General features: G+C 46.0%; 1 protein-coding gene across 1 annotated transcript; it reads right to left on the reverse strand.

The window, feature by feature from the left end:
* Positions 1-529: 529 nt before the first annotated feature.
* plekhh3 (pleckstrin homology, MyTH4 and FERM domain containing H3) lies at positions 530-16,048 on the reverse strand. The gene is made up of 13 exons (XM_007901463.2): positions 15,662-16,048; positions 10,757-10,809; positions 10,129-10,223; positions 8,001-8,180; positions 7,476-7,633; positions 6,880-7,003; positions 6,140-6,437; positions 5,158-5,365; positions 3,997-4,133; positions 3,599-3,719; positions 2,487-2,951; positions 2,066-2,257; positions 530-1,734 (listed from the first exon to the last, which is right to left on the reverse strand). Exons 1-13 carry the CDS (start codon positions 15,788-15,790, stop codon positions 1,561-1,563), a joined length of 2,334 nt encoding a protein of 777 aa, XP_007899654.1. The 5' UTR covers positions 15,791-16,048; the 3' UTR covers positions 530-1,560.
* Between the last annotated feature and the right edge of the window lie 1,367 nt (positions 16,049-17,415).

Raw genomic sequence — 17,415 nt, forward strand, 5'->3', positions numbered from 1 at the left:
CATCTTCACGTTCCTCTTTGATTGTGCCTATGGCTATCTCCCCTTTCTCCCTGACTTGGTGTCAAACTACACCATTAAGTGATCTGAGACGCTAACCTGAATGAAGGGTGCTACATAAATACAAGTTATTGTAGGTTTTGATACCCCTGAAGCATGGGATTCTGCATGGGTTAAGACACCTGGCTGACCAAAAAAAAATTATATTTCAAAAGGACTAGCTATGTTCAGTGTGATTATAGCAAACCTTTTCTCATTTACCTGCTCCTTCTACACAATAACAGTTGGAGACATGGGGTCAACTGATATGTATGGGGATGATTCCCAAATTGCCAAACTCTGGTTGCAATCCCAATGATGTGCAGTCCACTTGCTTGTCAGACAGTATGGATGAGCATAAACTTTCTACAGCTGAATATGGATAAAAGAGAAGCTAGCCTCATTAGTTTCTCTCAATGTCTTCTCACCTGCGGCTCCAACTTCGTTAACCTGATCTAAATTGCAGTTAAACGCGATTGGAACAGGCTGCAAATTCTGGTACAAAATACCTTTAATTCTGACTTTTTACATATTGCACGAGTTGACCTGTACAAAATAGTGCAATGTATGTACATTAAAAGCAAAAGGAAACTGTGTATTCAGTTAAATAAAGAGCTTTTCCATTACAAACAGTTTAAGACAGTACGCAAGTGTAGGCCCTATGTGAAAGCAAAGCTGCCGGCAGCTTCAGTCTGCTCTTCGGCTCAGTGTTTCATGAGGCTGCTGCATGTGACATGGTTTCTGTTCCTTCAAAGTGACGGTCTTCTGGCAAATTGTTAATTAATACCCAACAGTAATTATCAATAAAACTAATTGTCACTGACAAGGTATGCAATATTATTATTGTCCGAGGAAGTACAGGGAAACCGCATTAGTCAGTTGGGTCCAATACCTCAGGAGTCAAAAGGCCAACTTCTGTGTCATCTGCTGATCGTATTTCCTCTGTGAAGTGAAGTCAGTAATGCTTCCTGCACATATGCCAGATGTGATGTTTCCGTAGATACCAGATAAACTCCAGCACAAAGTTTCACGTACGAACAGAAAGTGTGCAAGGGGATCATAGCCAAGCTGGATCCTGTCCACAATTACCAGCAAAGGTCACTGGAATATGATATTTTGGAAGCTCTGTACTCCGTTTATGAACATGGGAAATTTTCTTCTTCTTCAATGCTCTTGGGATCTCAGCTGTCATTATTGTTTAGAGAATCTTACGTTATACAAAAACGTTACCTTTAGAATTACATTAGAGCGTCCCTTCTGTCTCAGGAAAAAGAAACTTTCTTCCATCAGAGTGTGGTTCACAAGCGCTTTGAGACGTCTCAAAGATGTGATAAGGCACTATATTATGTCCAACAGGACTATCGGCCTGCAGCCCCATTCGATCAGAGCACATCGGATAGAATAAATACGGCAACAGGCATTGCTGAGCTGCATACAAAAGCTGTGCAGAGACCCAGAGACCTACTGATGCAGTAGTAATAGGACAGGTAAGATCCCGGTAAAGAAAGCTGTCTATGTCAGTCCTCACCGACGCAGTGTTTCTTCAGTGATGGAACCTCTGTACAGGATATGATGATGGCTGGTAGATAGACTGTCTTCTGGGTTTGGTCTAATTCTACAGCCTTCAAACCGAGGATGTGGTCGTTTTCGGACGTTATTGGCCTTGTAGATCTTCATGAGCTGAGAAATCTGTTCCACCTGAAGAAGAAAAAAGATAATTAAAGCCAGGGTTGTTCTTATGAGGAAAAAAACATTGGCAGTTTCCGCCAAAACACAAACGTGGCAATATGATTGTGAGAAGCAATGTGACAAAGTCTACGTAAACTTCAGAAAGAGACTCCTCAACAAAGTGACCTCACTTGATAATCTGGCTAAAGTAGACATGGGGGAAGCTAAGTTGAAATGGGGGAAGATGTTCAGTGAGTTGCCTCAAGGATGCTGGTCTATATTGCTAAATCAGATCCATTAGAGCCGCTACTCAAAACTACATCATGCACAGTCGTGAGACGGTATATAATCTTAAGATTACCTGGTTTGACTCGAACAAAAAGTCTTTTTTGTCCAGAGCAATTTTAAAGATGTTCTTGTCCATTGGATGAAATGACGAGATCTGATGGTAGCCAAAGCTCTCAAGCGGGTCAGCATCTCCTTCCTTGTAAAGTGACACAGCCTTTGTATCCAGTGCCAGCCACAGTCTCTGGACAGACTGCTCCGCAGAGCTCTAACAGCAGAGAACAAGTACAATCATCATATACTTTTACATCAGTTTTCATTCAACAAAGTAATATCAGGAAACAATGTATTCTGTATTCACTTCAGACTTTTCTGAGTCGCCTTCACTCTTAATCCTGTTGGCTCCCTTCCCTCCTCGTCCCTCGTCCCATTGCCCCCTCCTTCCTTATCCCCTACGCCCTCCTAATCCCCCCACTCCTATAATTAGATGCACTCACCACACGTAGACCTACTGGATACACAGTGGCTCCATATGCGGAGCACTCTCGCACGATGGCAAGGTAAGTAGTCATGCTCTCTTCTCGGTTCATCCCCTGCAGCAGTTTCCAGTGTTCCACTATGGCTGCCATCGTTGATGCCATTTCCTCATTGAGTCGAACCTTTAAAAGCTGCTCCTCCTCCAGCTTGTGCTTACCAGCCGAGCTCCCCCACAGGCTGCTCGGGAAACCTCCCGCCAGGAAGCCGCTCCCTCTTTTAGTGTTTGTGCCATTTGTGGAGAGCATGGTTTTTACCGACTGCAGGACCTGGGACTGGAGGATGTGGACAGGGAAGAGATCCTGCAGTCTGGGCAATGGCACGTGGGTGCTGAAATCCTGAATTGTAAATTGCAACCTCAAGGCAGCAAGGGACTGCAAGGTGTCCTGTGATGCAGCGTAGTAGCCTTTTGTCACCATCTCGTGGGCCTAGATATAAACAAAATACATTTCTGACACACCACTGGAAGTCATTACACGGAGCCCTGGTTCCTAACCACTTGACTAACCTCATACATCTAAGACTTGGTACCTACCTTGATTGGTATGCAAAGAGGCAGTGCGAATGGAAGATCAGAATCAAGTCGATCTTCTGTAGCAGACTCAGAAATGAGGGGCGCATAGTGACTGGGAAAACAGGAGATGGAGGGCAAGAGGGGGGGAAAGAGAGGTTTGGGGCAAGGGATAGTGAGCTCGCAGGTCAGGGCGGCAGCCAAATGCACACACAAAGACAAAGCAGAGGATTAATAGGCACGGTCAGACCAGTGGGAGAATGAGTGAAAAGTAGGGTAGACAGCGATGGGTTTTGAGAGAGTCGTACTTTTCTTGTTGTTTACCTAACAAGAACATAAATGTTAAGAACATAAATGCAAGTGTTGCCACAGAAGCTTAAAAAAGTAGAATATTACAGGATATGATGTGGGAGCAAGCAGACAAATGGAATTAGACTAAGAGGAAAACATGATGGCCCTACATGTCTCTTTGTACACATACCTGGCAGTATGTATATTGCCGTTATTGGCAATGTTGGAGCCGGAAACATAATAATAATATGCTCTAAAGCCATTGATCAATACCTGCTCCAACAGGAAGCTGAACTCCACGCTCTCCTTTGGAACGATATCCTGATCCAGCACACAGTAGAGTTTGAAGTGAAGCTTCCCTTGCTTTTCCGGCTCCTCTTCATTGGAATTAAGACTAGGAAAGTAAAGTGAGAAAACACACTTATTTATGAACTAATGTTTCGCCCACAAAACATACAGTCGATTCACTCTACAGTACATATTCCTGGAAGCGCTTTGAGATGTCTCGAAGATGTGATGAGGTGAAGCGCTATATCAAGTGCAAGGATTATTATTAATGTGGACTGAGCCCAAGCTGAGTGGCAATACTGCATACGAGTAAGAGAGTAGAATATTCCTCACTAACACTTTTCTCGGAGTCACGACTTTGAGAGTATTTGAAGCACATTTACTTTTCAAACCTGCTGAGGATATCGGCCACAACAGCGCTGCTCGCTATGAGATGCTCCTCACCACCACACTGCTGAAATAGAGCAAAGATGTTGCGGCTATCCCCAAGCCCGAATCTCCCAATCAACTGCTTCACCACCTACAAATTAACACAGGCAATTCATTGATGAGTCATGGCTGTCTTGATATTGCAAAAGGGCGAGACGTTGAGCAAGTTTCCTTACTCCACTCACACCTCTGTTTACCTAGCAGTAAGTAGGAACCGGTCATCAGTCGATTGGCGGATCGCTTTTCCGGTGGATAATAATCCCCTCAAAATAATAATAATTTGATCGCTCAATCCACGACTGTTTGTGGGGACACTGCTGTGCGCAATTGGCTGCCGCGTTTCGATTCACTTTACAGTATATTCTGTCAAGCGCTTTGAGACGTCCAGAAGATGTGAAAAAGCGCTGTATCAAATGCAAGGATTGGTATTATTATAAAGCGGCTGCCATGCTTGCTTTAAAATATTACGGTTTCTATACTTGACAACGATTACCTGTGATGGGTTTTGAGCTCTCTTTGTTAAAGGCTCTATCAAATGTGAGGATTAAGTTAAACAGTGCAGCTGTCTTTACAGCACAAGTTTGATTAAAACATAGTTTAAATTTACAGTCGGCCTGCTCACTTCCTGACAATGATTCTACAGTAAAGGCGCAGGAATATCAGGAACTGTGGCAGAGTGAGAAAATTAGAAGAAAATATAGTTTTTAAAAAATAAACGATTGTTACGATTGATTGATGATTATTCACCGGCAGTTGCCCGGAGTGACATGAATGATTCACACGCCATTCGGAAAGCCAACAGTCGACGTTGATGATTTTATATATATATATTCATTATCACAGAGCTCCAGCTGTGGGCATCAAAGCACTGGCCATTCCACACACTTCAGCGAATTCAGATCCAGACAAGATTGGGCAACTTGGCTGATACCATCGCCCACAAAAACCAATTAATAGAGCTTTTAACCCAGTCCCTGCATTTTACAGTAAATCCGGTCACCACATTTTACAGTAAATCCTGTGAACTGCTTTGGCAGTGACGTGAAAAGCGCTCTGCTAAAGGCAAGGATTATTACTGAAGATGGAGGTCAGTACGATTATGTTCAGTCTCTTACCTCCCCCGCTGTTGTATGTGAGCCGATAGCGATGCTGCAGGTGCCAGCACCCGCGCAGTGAACGGTGCAGCTCACTTGCTGCCTCCGCGTCAGAGCCCGGATCTCGGCCCAGGACGGCACACATTCCCGCGCCCTGCTCCTCCTCAGCAAGTCGGTGATGAATTCCGCATACTTGTCCATTTCGCTTCCCGGAAACAGAGCCCGTTGTCTGAGAAAGAAAAGCAGAGAAGCATCAGACACGATGCTTGCCTCCAATGATAACAACAACAGCAACTTGCATGTATATCGCGCCCTTCAAGCAGGGTAGCGCGCACACACACAGCAGACTTCAGACACTATTGTATTGCTATTTCTGGAGCTGTAGCAAGAGGCCATGGACTAATATGGCAACACTGAGGGACTGTATTGTTAAAGTGTGATAAGGCACAGAAATATGCCTTTTGGCACAATGGTCCATTCCAGTGTTTAGATTTCACACAAGACTCTCACGCCTCCTCGTCCTCCTCCTATTCCAACTATATTTCTTTATTCCCTTCTCCCTCACGTGATTGTGTCAGGCCAATAGCTGTTGAACTGCTATGAGTCAGACAGTCACACATGGAGAGATGATCAGCCAACGCTGGAAGTGAAGGATCTCAGTGCTGGGATCCCGAATTCTCATCAAACAGGTTATTTGGGGCGGTTTGCATCAAGGTATCCAGTGGAGATAATAATAATCCTTGCATTTGATATAGCACCTTATCACATCTTCAAGACGTCTCAAGGCGCTTCACGGAATATACCATAAAGTGAATAGGCTGTATGTTGTGTTCCTACTTATTGCTAGGTAAACAGAGGCATGTGTGGTAACGAAACGTGCCCAAAGTTTTGCCATGCCCAGGAATCGAACCCAGTCCTCGTGCTTACAAGGTGAGTGCTCTAACCACTGATGTTACTGCAGGTCAATTGGCACCTTACTTAGTGGATGCTCACTGGGGCTTACCGTGCGAGATGGAAGTGGAGGTGTCTGAGGATAGCGGAGCTTGGATGGAATGTAACGGCCATACAGGTGAGAAGCTGCCAGTACCGCAGGTCCCTGGTACCCCCGGGTTCCAGGGGGCTGGTGGTCTGTTTGACCAGCTGACAGTACATCTCGTCTCGGAGTTGCCGCAGCTCCAGCCCGGTTTGCAGGACTCCCTGGATCAGGGGCACAGGCTCTCGTTGCACCTCCAACTGTTGCAACGAATTGAAGATCTTGACAGCTTCATCCTGCAGAGTCGTTGAACCACTCGTGTTTTGAACTGGAAATAAAATATGAAAAAAAAATGAGATCCAGCACTTTTAAACCCTCCTTCCTTCCTATGTTCAGAGCTCCACACCGCAGAAGCCCACGTTCAGATTGCAAGTCCTGGATGAACGTTAAAACTCCTCCAACTGTATGTCGACAAGCCTGAAGCTTGCGTAAGGAAGTTACAAAAGGGCGGAGGGGGAGTAAATAGTAAATAAGAAACAAGGGCATTGCATATTTATTCTATCCTATGTTTCGAGATGCATGAAAAGTGAAATATCAAAGGAACAAACAGGATTACATTAAATGGATCAGGTGGAGAAAAACACTAGTGCAGACTTGAAATACCAGTGTTAATCATCACAATCAGATCTCACATTTTTCTCCTATTGTCTCTTATCTCCACACATCTCCTGCACATTGCTAGGAGATGGAGAGGTCAATGCCGTACTTACAGTTGTGTGTCACAGGTCCGTAAGGGAACGGTAGCAGAGGCGCATAGAGTGGTTTCTGCGTGTACTGGAGGATGGGGTTGGAATTGTAGATATGTTCAAGTAGTTCTGGATTGCAGCGGCACTCCTGAACACAATAAAAAACAAACAGAACCGGAATTAACTCCACGCAGCCAGCTCCTCCATGGCCTCAACGTTCACATTTTCTAAAGGGTTAAGAGTTACAGCAGCTGAAAACCTATCACTTTAAGAGAAAAATATTTAATAAGTACAAGGTGACTAAAAAGTCGCATTTTTCAATTATCCGATTATCTAAAACAAAAAAAATTTCTTTAAGACTTATTTGGCACTGTAATGGTATCACAACTCTTTGGTCACCCAATACGACGACAAATTTAACGTTGATCTAGCGCCTTTCACGTCAGGAGGACGTTCCGAGGCGCTGGACAGTTGAGGGTTTGCATGAGCGAGCGGTGTGGAGCTCTGAACATAGGAAGGAAGGAGGCTACCAACTGACCGCGAAATAGCCGCTGTCCACACATCTTAATGCCACACGAGAACCAGAAGTAACAAGAATGCGATTCAAAGAGACTTAGTACCTGGATGTCATGTAACAGCAGCTGTGTGGGGGTGTCCACTGGGGCTTTGCTGTCAATGACGCTTTGGATGGCACTGGCCCATTGCATGGCCTCATTCAGGTGTTTGCTGTACAGTCGGTATTGGAGCCGTCGGCCGTGCACAGTCACTCGCCAATAGCCTGAGAACAACATCCACAGCACGAGACTCGGACACGCTCCAACTCAAAGCGAGACAGTGTTACCGCAAAGCGAATTGACCGTACATTTTGTGGGCGAAACGCGGCAACCAGTAGCGCACAGCAGTGTCCCCACAAACAGTCATGGATTGAGCGACCAAATTGTGGATGGAGAGCAACCGGGCAAAAGAGTTGCTCTGCATTCAGCAAGAGTTGTCTGGGAATGAGATGATGCTAATGGAAAAAGATGCACGGAGTGACGGGAGTGATTAGATTGAATGCGGGGGACGAGATTTGAGATGCATCACGCGTGGAGCCAGGCAACAATTGATCGCTCGCGGGTGCCCTGTTCAGAGTCAGATCCCTTTACCTGTCTCCTTGTAGCTGTTCTTATCCGGCCATATGACAGAGCACAGACTGGTCAACACCAGCATCCCCAGCCTCTGTGCGTTCAGCTCACCGTTTGTATAATAATCTAGAGAGTCCTGTGTCAGGACAAACCAGTGCCTGCGGAGCCTGAGCCATGGCGTGGTCCCACGGTGCAGCCAACCTGAGAGAGAGAGAGGGAGAGAGAATTACATTGACATATTATACAGCGACCTTCACATAGGATAGAATCTTGGAGCAGAGACATCAGCTGTGCAAACTTCCCTCTGAGAACAGTGGACACTGGACCAGCACTGGCCACACCTCAGACAAATAAAATGACTCACTTTGTGCTATTTGTCCCAGAATAGCTGCTGAAACAGAACAGAAAGTGCTTCCGTACTTGGCCTTAGGGCAGTCATTCAAAATTACTGTTACAAGAGCCTCGTTCCTCATCCCCACTTCTCAGATGTAGGAAATAATGCACATGATGCCCAGCCCTACACCTACACCTACCCTCGATGCCCAGCCTTGCTGCCTGCCAAACTGCCCGCTGTCAGCCACAAGTCTGCTGCCCGTGAGGGAGAGGACATGAGCTGCAGAGTTCTGGTTGGTTTGCACCTGTTGGAATAATCTAACCTGGACACTATTACAACAACTTGCATTTATACAGCAATCTACACACAGGGTAGCATCTTGAAGCGCTGAACAATGGCAGAGGTTGACCCCGAGCTGAGGAGAGAGAGAGAGGAAAGGTGACCGTAGGTAAGGTCAAAAAGTAAAGCCTTCAGGTGCTATCTGAAGACGGGCAAAGAGGTAGCAGAAGGGGTAAAAATTCCCTGGCCAACAATCCCCAAATAAAAAAAAAAGGGGGAGCCATTAATTTTGCCTCTGTGCGCATATTCACCCACAAAATAGTCACTACACTGTACAGTAAATCCCGTGAAGCGTTTGCGACATCCTCTCGATGTGGAAGGCACTGTATCAAATGTAAGCATTATTATTACATATTTTTGAGCAACCTGTATGTGGTTTTGATGCTTCCTGAATAGCGCAGCAAGCAATCTACACCCAACCCAGACCTTCAGATTAACAAGCATCTGAGCTTTTGGGAGCAGCAGTTTCCTCTGAATAACATATGCTTTGCCACAGATAAAAGATACTTCGAAGTCTATTTAAAGTAAAAAAAAACTCTCTCATATACTGAACGCAGAGCCAAACAGACCTCTGCTTCTTTCCCTGCTGATGCTGATGGTAATATCGGTACATACACACAGCTAAGTAATAATCCCTTCAAAAAATAATAAAATATAAATAATACTTTGGTCACTTCATCCGCGACTGTTTGTAGGACACTGCTGTGCGCAATTGGCTGCCGCATTTCGCACACAAAATGTACAGTCACTACACTTCACAGTGATACTGTGAAGTGCTTTGAGACGTCTCGAAGATGTGATGAGGCACTGCATCAAATGGAAGGATTATTATTACAAGCGCAAAACTTTTGTTTCAGTGTCTAAGGGAGTAACATTTGGATCGTTCCATATTCAGATAATTGAAATTGAGCAACTGCAAACTGTGTGATGCACCAGATTATTGTGAGGGTCTGTAATGAATTGTGGCCCTATACAAATGTAAGTTGTTACTTGTGGAGCCCTGTAGTTCAGTGGTTAAGCACTCGCCTTAACTGGGTTTGATTCCTGGCAGGGCGAAACGTTGGACAAGTTTCTTTACTCCTCACGCCTCTGTTTACCTAGCAGTAAGTAGGAACCCTAGTTTTTAGTTAATTGGTGGATCACTTTTCTGGGGGTAATAATTCCTTCAAAACAAATAATAAAATGGTCACTTAATCCACAACTGTTTGTGGGGACGCTGCTGTGCACAATTGGTTGCTGCGTTTCGCCCACAAAAAATAGTCAATTCACTTTATAGTATATTCTGTGAAACGCTTTGAAACGTCTCAAAGACGTGATAAGGGGCTATATCAAATGCAAGGATTATTATTATTATTTATGGCCATTTAATTTGTTACCAGCAGCCACCACAATCTTCTCCCACAAGGTCTCAGTCCTTGATTGATTGATTGATTGATTGATTGATTGATTGATTGATTGATTGATTGACGCTCTCACCCTGAATGATCACAGGCTTGTCCTCCACGAGGGAAAGCTTTGGTGTCGACCTCTCGATGATCAACTGTCTCATTTCCTCGGGAAGATTTTCTGATCTGAAAACGAAACTTGGAAGTTGGATAAAAATGGAGAAGGAGTGCGGGGGGGAGGGGTGGGGTCAAGATATCCAGAGGGCGGGGGACAGACAGAGAAAGAGAAAGGCAGAGAGCGCGCGTGCATAAGAGAACATGCACGAGAGCAAGCCAAGGCATGGGACCCGGGCAGAGACAGGGACAGAAAGTCCCAAGACTGTGGCTGGCAGCTGGTCTCAATGGGAAGCAACAAACTGAGCTTTGAGTACTTGCCATTTGAGCAGAGTGACTGTCAGGCTGTGCTGCTCGGTTCTGCTCTCTATTGTGAGAGCCAATGTTTGCATCAGGTGGGGGGGCAGGGATGGGAGGATAGGAAAAATGACCTGCTATGACCTCCTTCCTCCTCCCCATCATGCATGTGAAAACAAAATTAAACCTCCCCAGCAAGGGGGAAGGAGTGAGTGGGTGGGTGGGCGGGCGGGTGGGTTGTGTGTGAAAGAATTAAAAACTAGTCTGTGAGAACATTAGCAGAGGGGTGGGTTGAATGAAAGTCTTACCTGTCTGGGGTTTGGGAGGTGACCGAGTGAGTCAGGCTCAGATCTGATGAGGCCTGTGGTATATAACAAGCAAAGATCAGATCAGTACACAAGTCTTTTATCCGAACTGAGATCTGCCGAATGGGGAAGTGAAACATTCCAGTTTTTCCACTCGCACCGAACAGGTTAAAGAAGGCGAATTGGAGAACAGCACAAAAACTACCCCCAACGTGACACAAAACGTCAATCGATGTTTTTTAACAAAGAAAAGGGCAGCTTCCAAACATTTAGAAAGTTGTTCGAAAAGCCTGCTGCGTTTATAGCGAAACCACGGACTATCAATTTCAGTCAATTCCTCCTACCTGCATCCAAAGCAGACCTTTTGTTTTGTTTCGCCCACAAAATACACAGTTAATTCACTTTACAGTAGATTCTGCGAAGCGCTTTTAGATGTCTCGGCGACGCAATAACGCTCCATATCAAATGCAAGGTTTATTATTATAAAACGACCCCAACCTCACTGCCAATAGTGCTGCCGGGAGAGGCTGGGGAGGAATGTAGTCTCAGCTGGACAAGCAGCAGGGAGCTAAGTAGACGGTACTTTCAATGGCTTTAGCTGGTTAAACCCCGGCAGGGGGGTAGGGGGTGGGGATGGAGAGGGAATGGGGGCAGCGCAGTTGAGCTGGGGGATTCTCTAAGTACAGAGCACCAGCTTTACAAGATCACAAGGTCTCCCCTGCTGCTCGTAACCTGGGATAGTATTTAGTATTTCCTGTGTCTGAGTGGTAAGTTTACTCAGCACAAACACATGGAGACCCTACACTTGCTGCTGGTAAATGTCTTGTTCTGTCTCTAACAGAGTGCGGTACCCAAATACCCCGTGACTTACTGAACCACAGCCTGTCGATATGATGGGGTGACTTAGAAGAGGGTGCGTACAAATGGCCCAGTTTGGCACTGGCATGTCACATCACTTCTAGTCTGTTTAGCTAATGCTAAAGGAATCCTGTTCATAAAAATGGGATCAATTCATTAAGTGCAGCAAGCAGCAGACTTGCCCAAATGTTTTGCAGGGTTCAACTCTCCCCCCAACCCCAGACTCTCCCAAGAGCTTCTGCACCTGCTCTGTTAACACACCTTACTCTAACACCCGGGATACAACATGTCATACATGTCATTGTTACGCCACATACATTTTACTTTGGTCAGCCGGGTACCTGCTACATGCAAAAAGCCATCACCGTGCTTAAGAGTATCCCGAATCATACAGAGTTCTACTTTATGCATCACGCACAGAAATTTACCTGCATCTCAAATGAACAAGTACTCTTCACCCAGAGGGGCATTTGCCCCTTATCTAATCTCGCAAAGTATTAGGTGAGGTTGGTGAGAACCAAGGCTTGGAGACTTGAGAAGGACTGGGGTAACTGCTGGAGTTTAACCAACCAAAGCCATTGAAAACACCGTCTGTCAGGCTTCCCACTGCTTGTCCACACAACTCATTAGAAAGGTACCATATCAGATGCAAGGATTATTATTATTATTATTATTATTATTGGAGCACATACTCCGTTATAGACAAAGGGACATTTCTGTGGGTAGATGGAATGTATATGTTGAACTTTCGGTCAGATTTGGATACTCTGAAGAACTGTGAAGGGTTCCCGCAAATGCCTGCATAAATCTATTCCTTCCTTCCTCTTTCCCTTCAGCCCTGCCTCCCTCGTGCTACCACTTTTTTCATGGTAATGTAGGGCTCACGTTGGCCCTGCCTCTCGTCACTGCCCTTGGAACACGTATGAAGTACTTATTTGTCAACGCAACTGCCTCAGGAGACCCCTGACTTGCCTTTGTACCACTCTTGCTCCTCATTCTATCCACACACTGGATGGCTGGAATGACCCACATTTGCATTATGTGTGTGTGCAGTAACCCCTCTAGTTCCCCATGTGCCACAGCACTTCCTCTTCCTGAATCTCAGTAGTATTCAGATCAAGTGGATGGAGCTCGAGACACTTGTTGCGAGTGTGCTTCAACCATTCCAGGAACTCCCAATCCAGCAAGATTCATACAACACTGGACGCAGCTGTCCTCCTATTTTGATGTTTTTAAAACTTTATCTAACTTATACGCTATCCTAACTTCCCAAATTCTTTCTTCGTTGGTTGTACTCTTGCCTCTGGGTCTGAAGGTTATGATTAAGGTTAAACCCCACATTGGGACCTCAGCTCATTGTCTCGGCTGACACCCCCGGGAAGTTATACTGCTTTGTCCATTAGATAAACCGTTAAACCGAGGTCCTGTCGGCTGGTTCAGGTGGATGTCAAGATTCCATGGAGAAGGGGAGCATCTTTGGATGTCCAGCCAACCCTCCAGATTTAACTTAATGGCAGTAAGCAAAAAATGTCTACTACTCAGCTAGGAATGCAGTGGACATCCGAAACACACCCTAGAACATAATAATGATGCTTGCATTTGACAGAGCGCCTTATCACGTCTTCGAGACGTCTCAAAGCGCTTCACAGAATAGACTGTAAAGTGAATTGACTGTGTATGTAAGTAGCAGGAAAGAAAGAATTTAAAACTCTTGCCATGTACCCAGCAAGCAGCTGGGGCGGGAGCCATGCCTGTTAAGATGGGAAATTCTTATTATCCAATTTTTCCTCCCGTCCAGAAGGCTGTGGGCTCTTTTTCCTTTTAGCCAGTGGTGATTCTACAGATGGCTGGCACTTAATTCGTGTGTGAACTCGGGCAGTGAGTGTCGGCAGGGGATTTGACCACACAGACATCGCCGCTCTTGAACAAGTCCTCGCTCAACACCCTCAGCACACGCATCGTATAACCGCTACGATTTGGCGTGTTGCTTACACCCAACAGATCTGGCCTCTTCCTGCCGTTAAACCCCGCAAGTTTAATCTGCGTCCACATCTGGCTGGAACCTGACAGGTCCTTGCACACTGCACGGCTTTTTTTATGTTAATCAGGGGAAAGAAAAATGCGGTCAATTATTTGCAGTGTGGAGACCAAAGTCTAAAGGCATATCATGACGGAACCAGGATGGTAATGCAGGGCTGCAAGACTTCTGTAATATTGCCTCTTTGCGGCTCCACAAAATCAGAGCCCAAATCTAATTGAGGGGAGACCAGGAGAATTTTTTGTAATCCAGTTTTTTTTTAAAAAACCGAGAGAATTGTTTCAATCTGGAACTGCCTCTAAGTTCAGTGGCAGCAGATTCGATAGAAGCTTTCAAAAGAGAATTGGATAGGTATTTGAAAAGGGAAAAGATTTGCAGGGCCATTGGGGTAGGAGCGGGGGAGTGGTGGGCCGGTGGCCCGAATGGCCTCCTTCTGTGCTGTAAGATTCTATGATTTTAAGAATCGTTGGGTGTTTTGCGTTTGCTGTTTCCTGGGTGCCCCCAACACAGCCCCAGGGAGAACACAAATGCAGCCTGCTGTAACCCACACCCTTTCTGGCATTTCACAGAAGCGTCTCCATAGTACCAGGGAACTGGATTGTCCCAAAAGATAATCAGTGGATCGTAGTGCTGGTGTAAGCTGTGCCGCTTCCGACGTCCTCACTCTTTTCGGGCTGTAATTTGCTTCGACTGGATTTCAGTGGGACAAATGAGAGCCTCACACACTGAGTAGCTCAGATATGGCTTCACTGTGCACAGATCTTCAAAGTTGGAGTTAGAACTTTTGGCATTTTTCTTGTATGGTTTTCCAATAAGTTAATTTAATTTAAAAAATTCCTTACATTTGATACGGTGCCTTATCGTAACATCTGAAAGCTATTGGAAGAATCTTTACAGACAGACAAATACCTTTTTTTTAAAAAGTCAGCTACAGGGGTTTGGGGAAATGCGACTGAAAGGAAGCTGGCCCAGACACCATGGACCAAATGGCCTTCTTCTGTGCTGTAAATTTCTATGTTTCTACCGTAAAGTGTATATTTGTTGATGAATACAGAAGCCGATTTGCAGACAGCAATGTCCTAAACATCCATGAAGTGACAAACCAACTTTATCTGGAGGATGTTTGCGAGGACACTGGGAGAAACTCCCTTCTCTTTTCGAATCCAATCATGGGTCCACGGAGTCTTTAATGTCCACCTGATGGGACATCAGTTGAATGTCTCACGGAAAGAATGACACCACCAACAAAGCTATCGCTCCCCCATACACTTATAGGAACATCAATCTCAACCGTGAGCAGAAAGTCCTAACCTGGAGCTTAAACCCACAATTTTCTGATTCGGAGGTGAGAGTCCGAGCACTGAGCTGGAGATAGGAGACCCTCGCTCATCCTGCACCAGTACCCACTGACACTCCAATACGGCGCTGGGGATGCATTGCATTGTCGGAGGTGCCGTCCTTCAGATGAGACGACAAACTGGCCTACAAATCCCCCCCCAAATAAAATCGATCGCTCACTCCATCGGAGTTCGCCGGAGGTTGCTGAGTGCAAACTGGCCTCCCCGTTTCACCCACAAAATACACCGTCACTCCACTTTATGTGAACCACTTCAAGAAGGATCAACAAGGTGATAAGGCGCTGTATCAAATGCAAGGATTGTGTTCAATGCAGCCCCTTATCACCTAATAAAAGTAATAATAATCTGGTCACTCGATCCACGGCTGTTTGTGGGGACGCCGCTGTGCGCAATTGGCTGCCGCGTATCACCCACAAAGCTTACGGTCAAATAAATCACTATACAGCATATCCCGTGAAGCGCTTTCAGACGTCTCAAAGACATGGATAAGGCGCTATATCAAACGCGAGGATTATGGTTATTATTGAGGATTAGTATTATTATAATAACTATCACAGGAGCCCCTGTAACCAGACAGCCTAAGGAAGGGGCAAATTCCACCGCACATAAAAGACAGGACAAAGAGCTCAGCTGAGCTCAGTCTCACACACTTACCGCTTGAAGTTTTCCAACACGTAGCTCCTGTAGTTCTTCTTCCTCTCTCTCCACCTCGCCATAGTCTCGCCCCAGCACAGTGAAGCCCTGCCTGCAGCACCAGAACAAGCAACCACCCCACAGAGGCATTCACAAGGCAAGTATATATATATATATATATATATATAGACACACACACTGCGTCCTTGCCTTGTCCACCTCCTTCACATCAAGCCTCCTTCTCTTGAGAGTCAATCAATTTCCCTTTCACCTGGCCCTTAATTAGAGTGGATTCTAACCCAGTGAGTGTGTGTGTGACACTCTCTCTCTCTCTTTCAGTCAGACCTCTCTGTCCCTGGGACACCAGCCCACTTTGTGCTGTAACACAATCTCTCCTGTTCACTGCTCTCAGTTAGGAAGAGTAAGTAAAAGAGAGAGAGGGAGGGAGGGAAGGGAGGGAGGGAGGGAGTGGAAAAGCAGAGAAAGAGAGAGAGATAGACAGATAGAGATAGATGGATGGATAGAGAGAACAGACCTTTAAGACCCACTCCTTCCAACTCTTCCACTCATCTGGACAGAGATCATTGACCTCCAAGCAGTTTTGCTCAGTCACTCACTACACACAGACACACACATATGTACAGGCATCAACCAGATGCACACACACACACACACACAGCATAGCACAGTGTTGGGCTGGGCTAAGGTTTGGGCTTGGGAGTTGGAGCTCTTGTTGCATCATGTGGCCTGTGGCTGGGAGCCAGATGCCAAGAGGAGGAGCCTGGAGTGGTCCCAGCTAACTTTAACCCTTTCTTCCTAACGTTTCCTGTTGCTGCTGGAATTTTAAATGCTTGCAGATGTTTTTTTTTCGCAGGAATTTCTTGCAGTGCCACCAACCAACCAACCGACCGACCGACCGACCAACCCACCAAGGAAGCGTGTTGGGTTGCCAGGTAATTGGCAATGCCGCGTCCAAAGTTGCTTAAATTCTAACGACGTTTTTATTAATCAACCAAACTCCAGCCTGGAAGGTGTCAGGTGTGTCATCGACGGGGAACGTGCCACCACTGCTCACCCGCACACAGCTGCAGGGCGCCCGCTTACACTGAACAATAATAATAACAATAATAATGATGATGCTTGCATTTGATATAGCGCCTTATCGCGGCTTCGAGACGTCCCACAGTGCTTCGCAGGATATACTGTAAAGTGGAGTGACGGTGTATTCTGCAGACGAAACGCGGCAGCCAATTGCGCAATGAACAAGGAGACGTGTGGGAAGCCCTTGTCGGGAGGGCTATTCCACACAAGGAGCAGATGACACGGTCTCCAAGGTTGATTCCAACCCCTGCACGAGGTCCTCCCTTGATTGGGAGCCCCTTTCTGCCACCGCCCCCCCTTCCGCCTCCCCATGGCTCAAAGGACCGTGGGTGGTTGTGCCAACCCGCGGCTGTGAGCCACTTGCCAGACAAGGAGCCTGGTCACAGACAACCTTTCCCAAAGAAAGTTTAGCTCTTCCTTCCCACATGCTGTGCACAATTGGCTGCCGCCTTTTGCCCACAAAACACACAGTCACTACACTTTACAGTATATCCTGTGAAGCACTTTGAGACGTCTCAACAACGTGATGAGACACTATATCAAATGCAAGGATTATTACTATTACTATTGGTCCTGCCCTCGCGCTTCCAACATATCATTTGACCTGATATTTCCATAGCAGCCAAGCCAAGGGTCAACTTGGCTCAGTTCTAAGCCTGTGACTCAGAACGTTT

Source organism: Callorhinchus milii, unplaced genomic scaffold, assembly GCF_018977255.1.
Source record: "Callorhinchus milii isolate IMCB2004 unplaced genomic scaffold, IMCB_Cmil_1.0 Scaffold23, whole genome shotgun sequence".
NCBI classification, from domain to species: Eukaryota; Metazoa; Chordata; class Chondrichthyes; order Chimaeriformes; family Callorhinchidae; genus Callorhinchus; species Callorhinchus milii.

Bases quoted from the DNA above. Each gene is read 5' to 3' on its own strand.
- plekhh3 (XM_007901463.2), bottom strand. From the start codon at position 15,790: ATGCCTCTGTGGGGTGGTTGCTTGTTCTGGTGCTGCAGGCAGGGCTTC. The intron at 7,634-8,000 runs GTAAAGGGATCT...TGTTGTTCTCAG, and splicing joins GAACAGCTACAAGGAGACAG to GCTATTGGCGAGTGACTGTG. The intron at 2,258-2,486 runs GTGAGTGCATCT...CTCTGCTGTTAG, and splicing joins ATCCAGTAGGTCTACGTGTG to AGCTCTGCGGAGCAGTCTGT.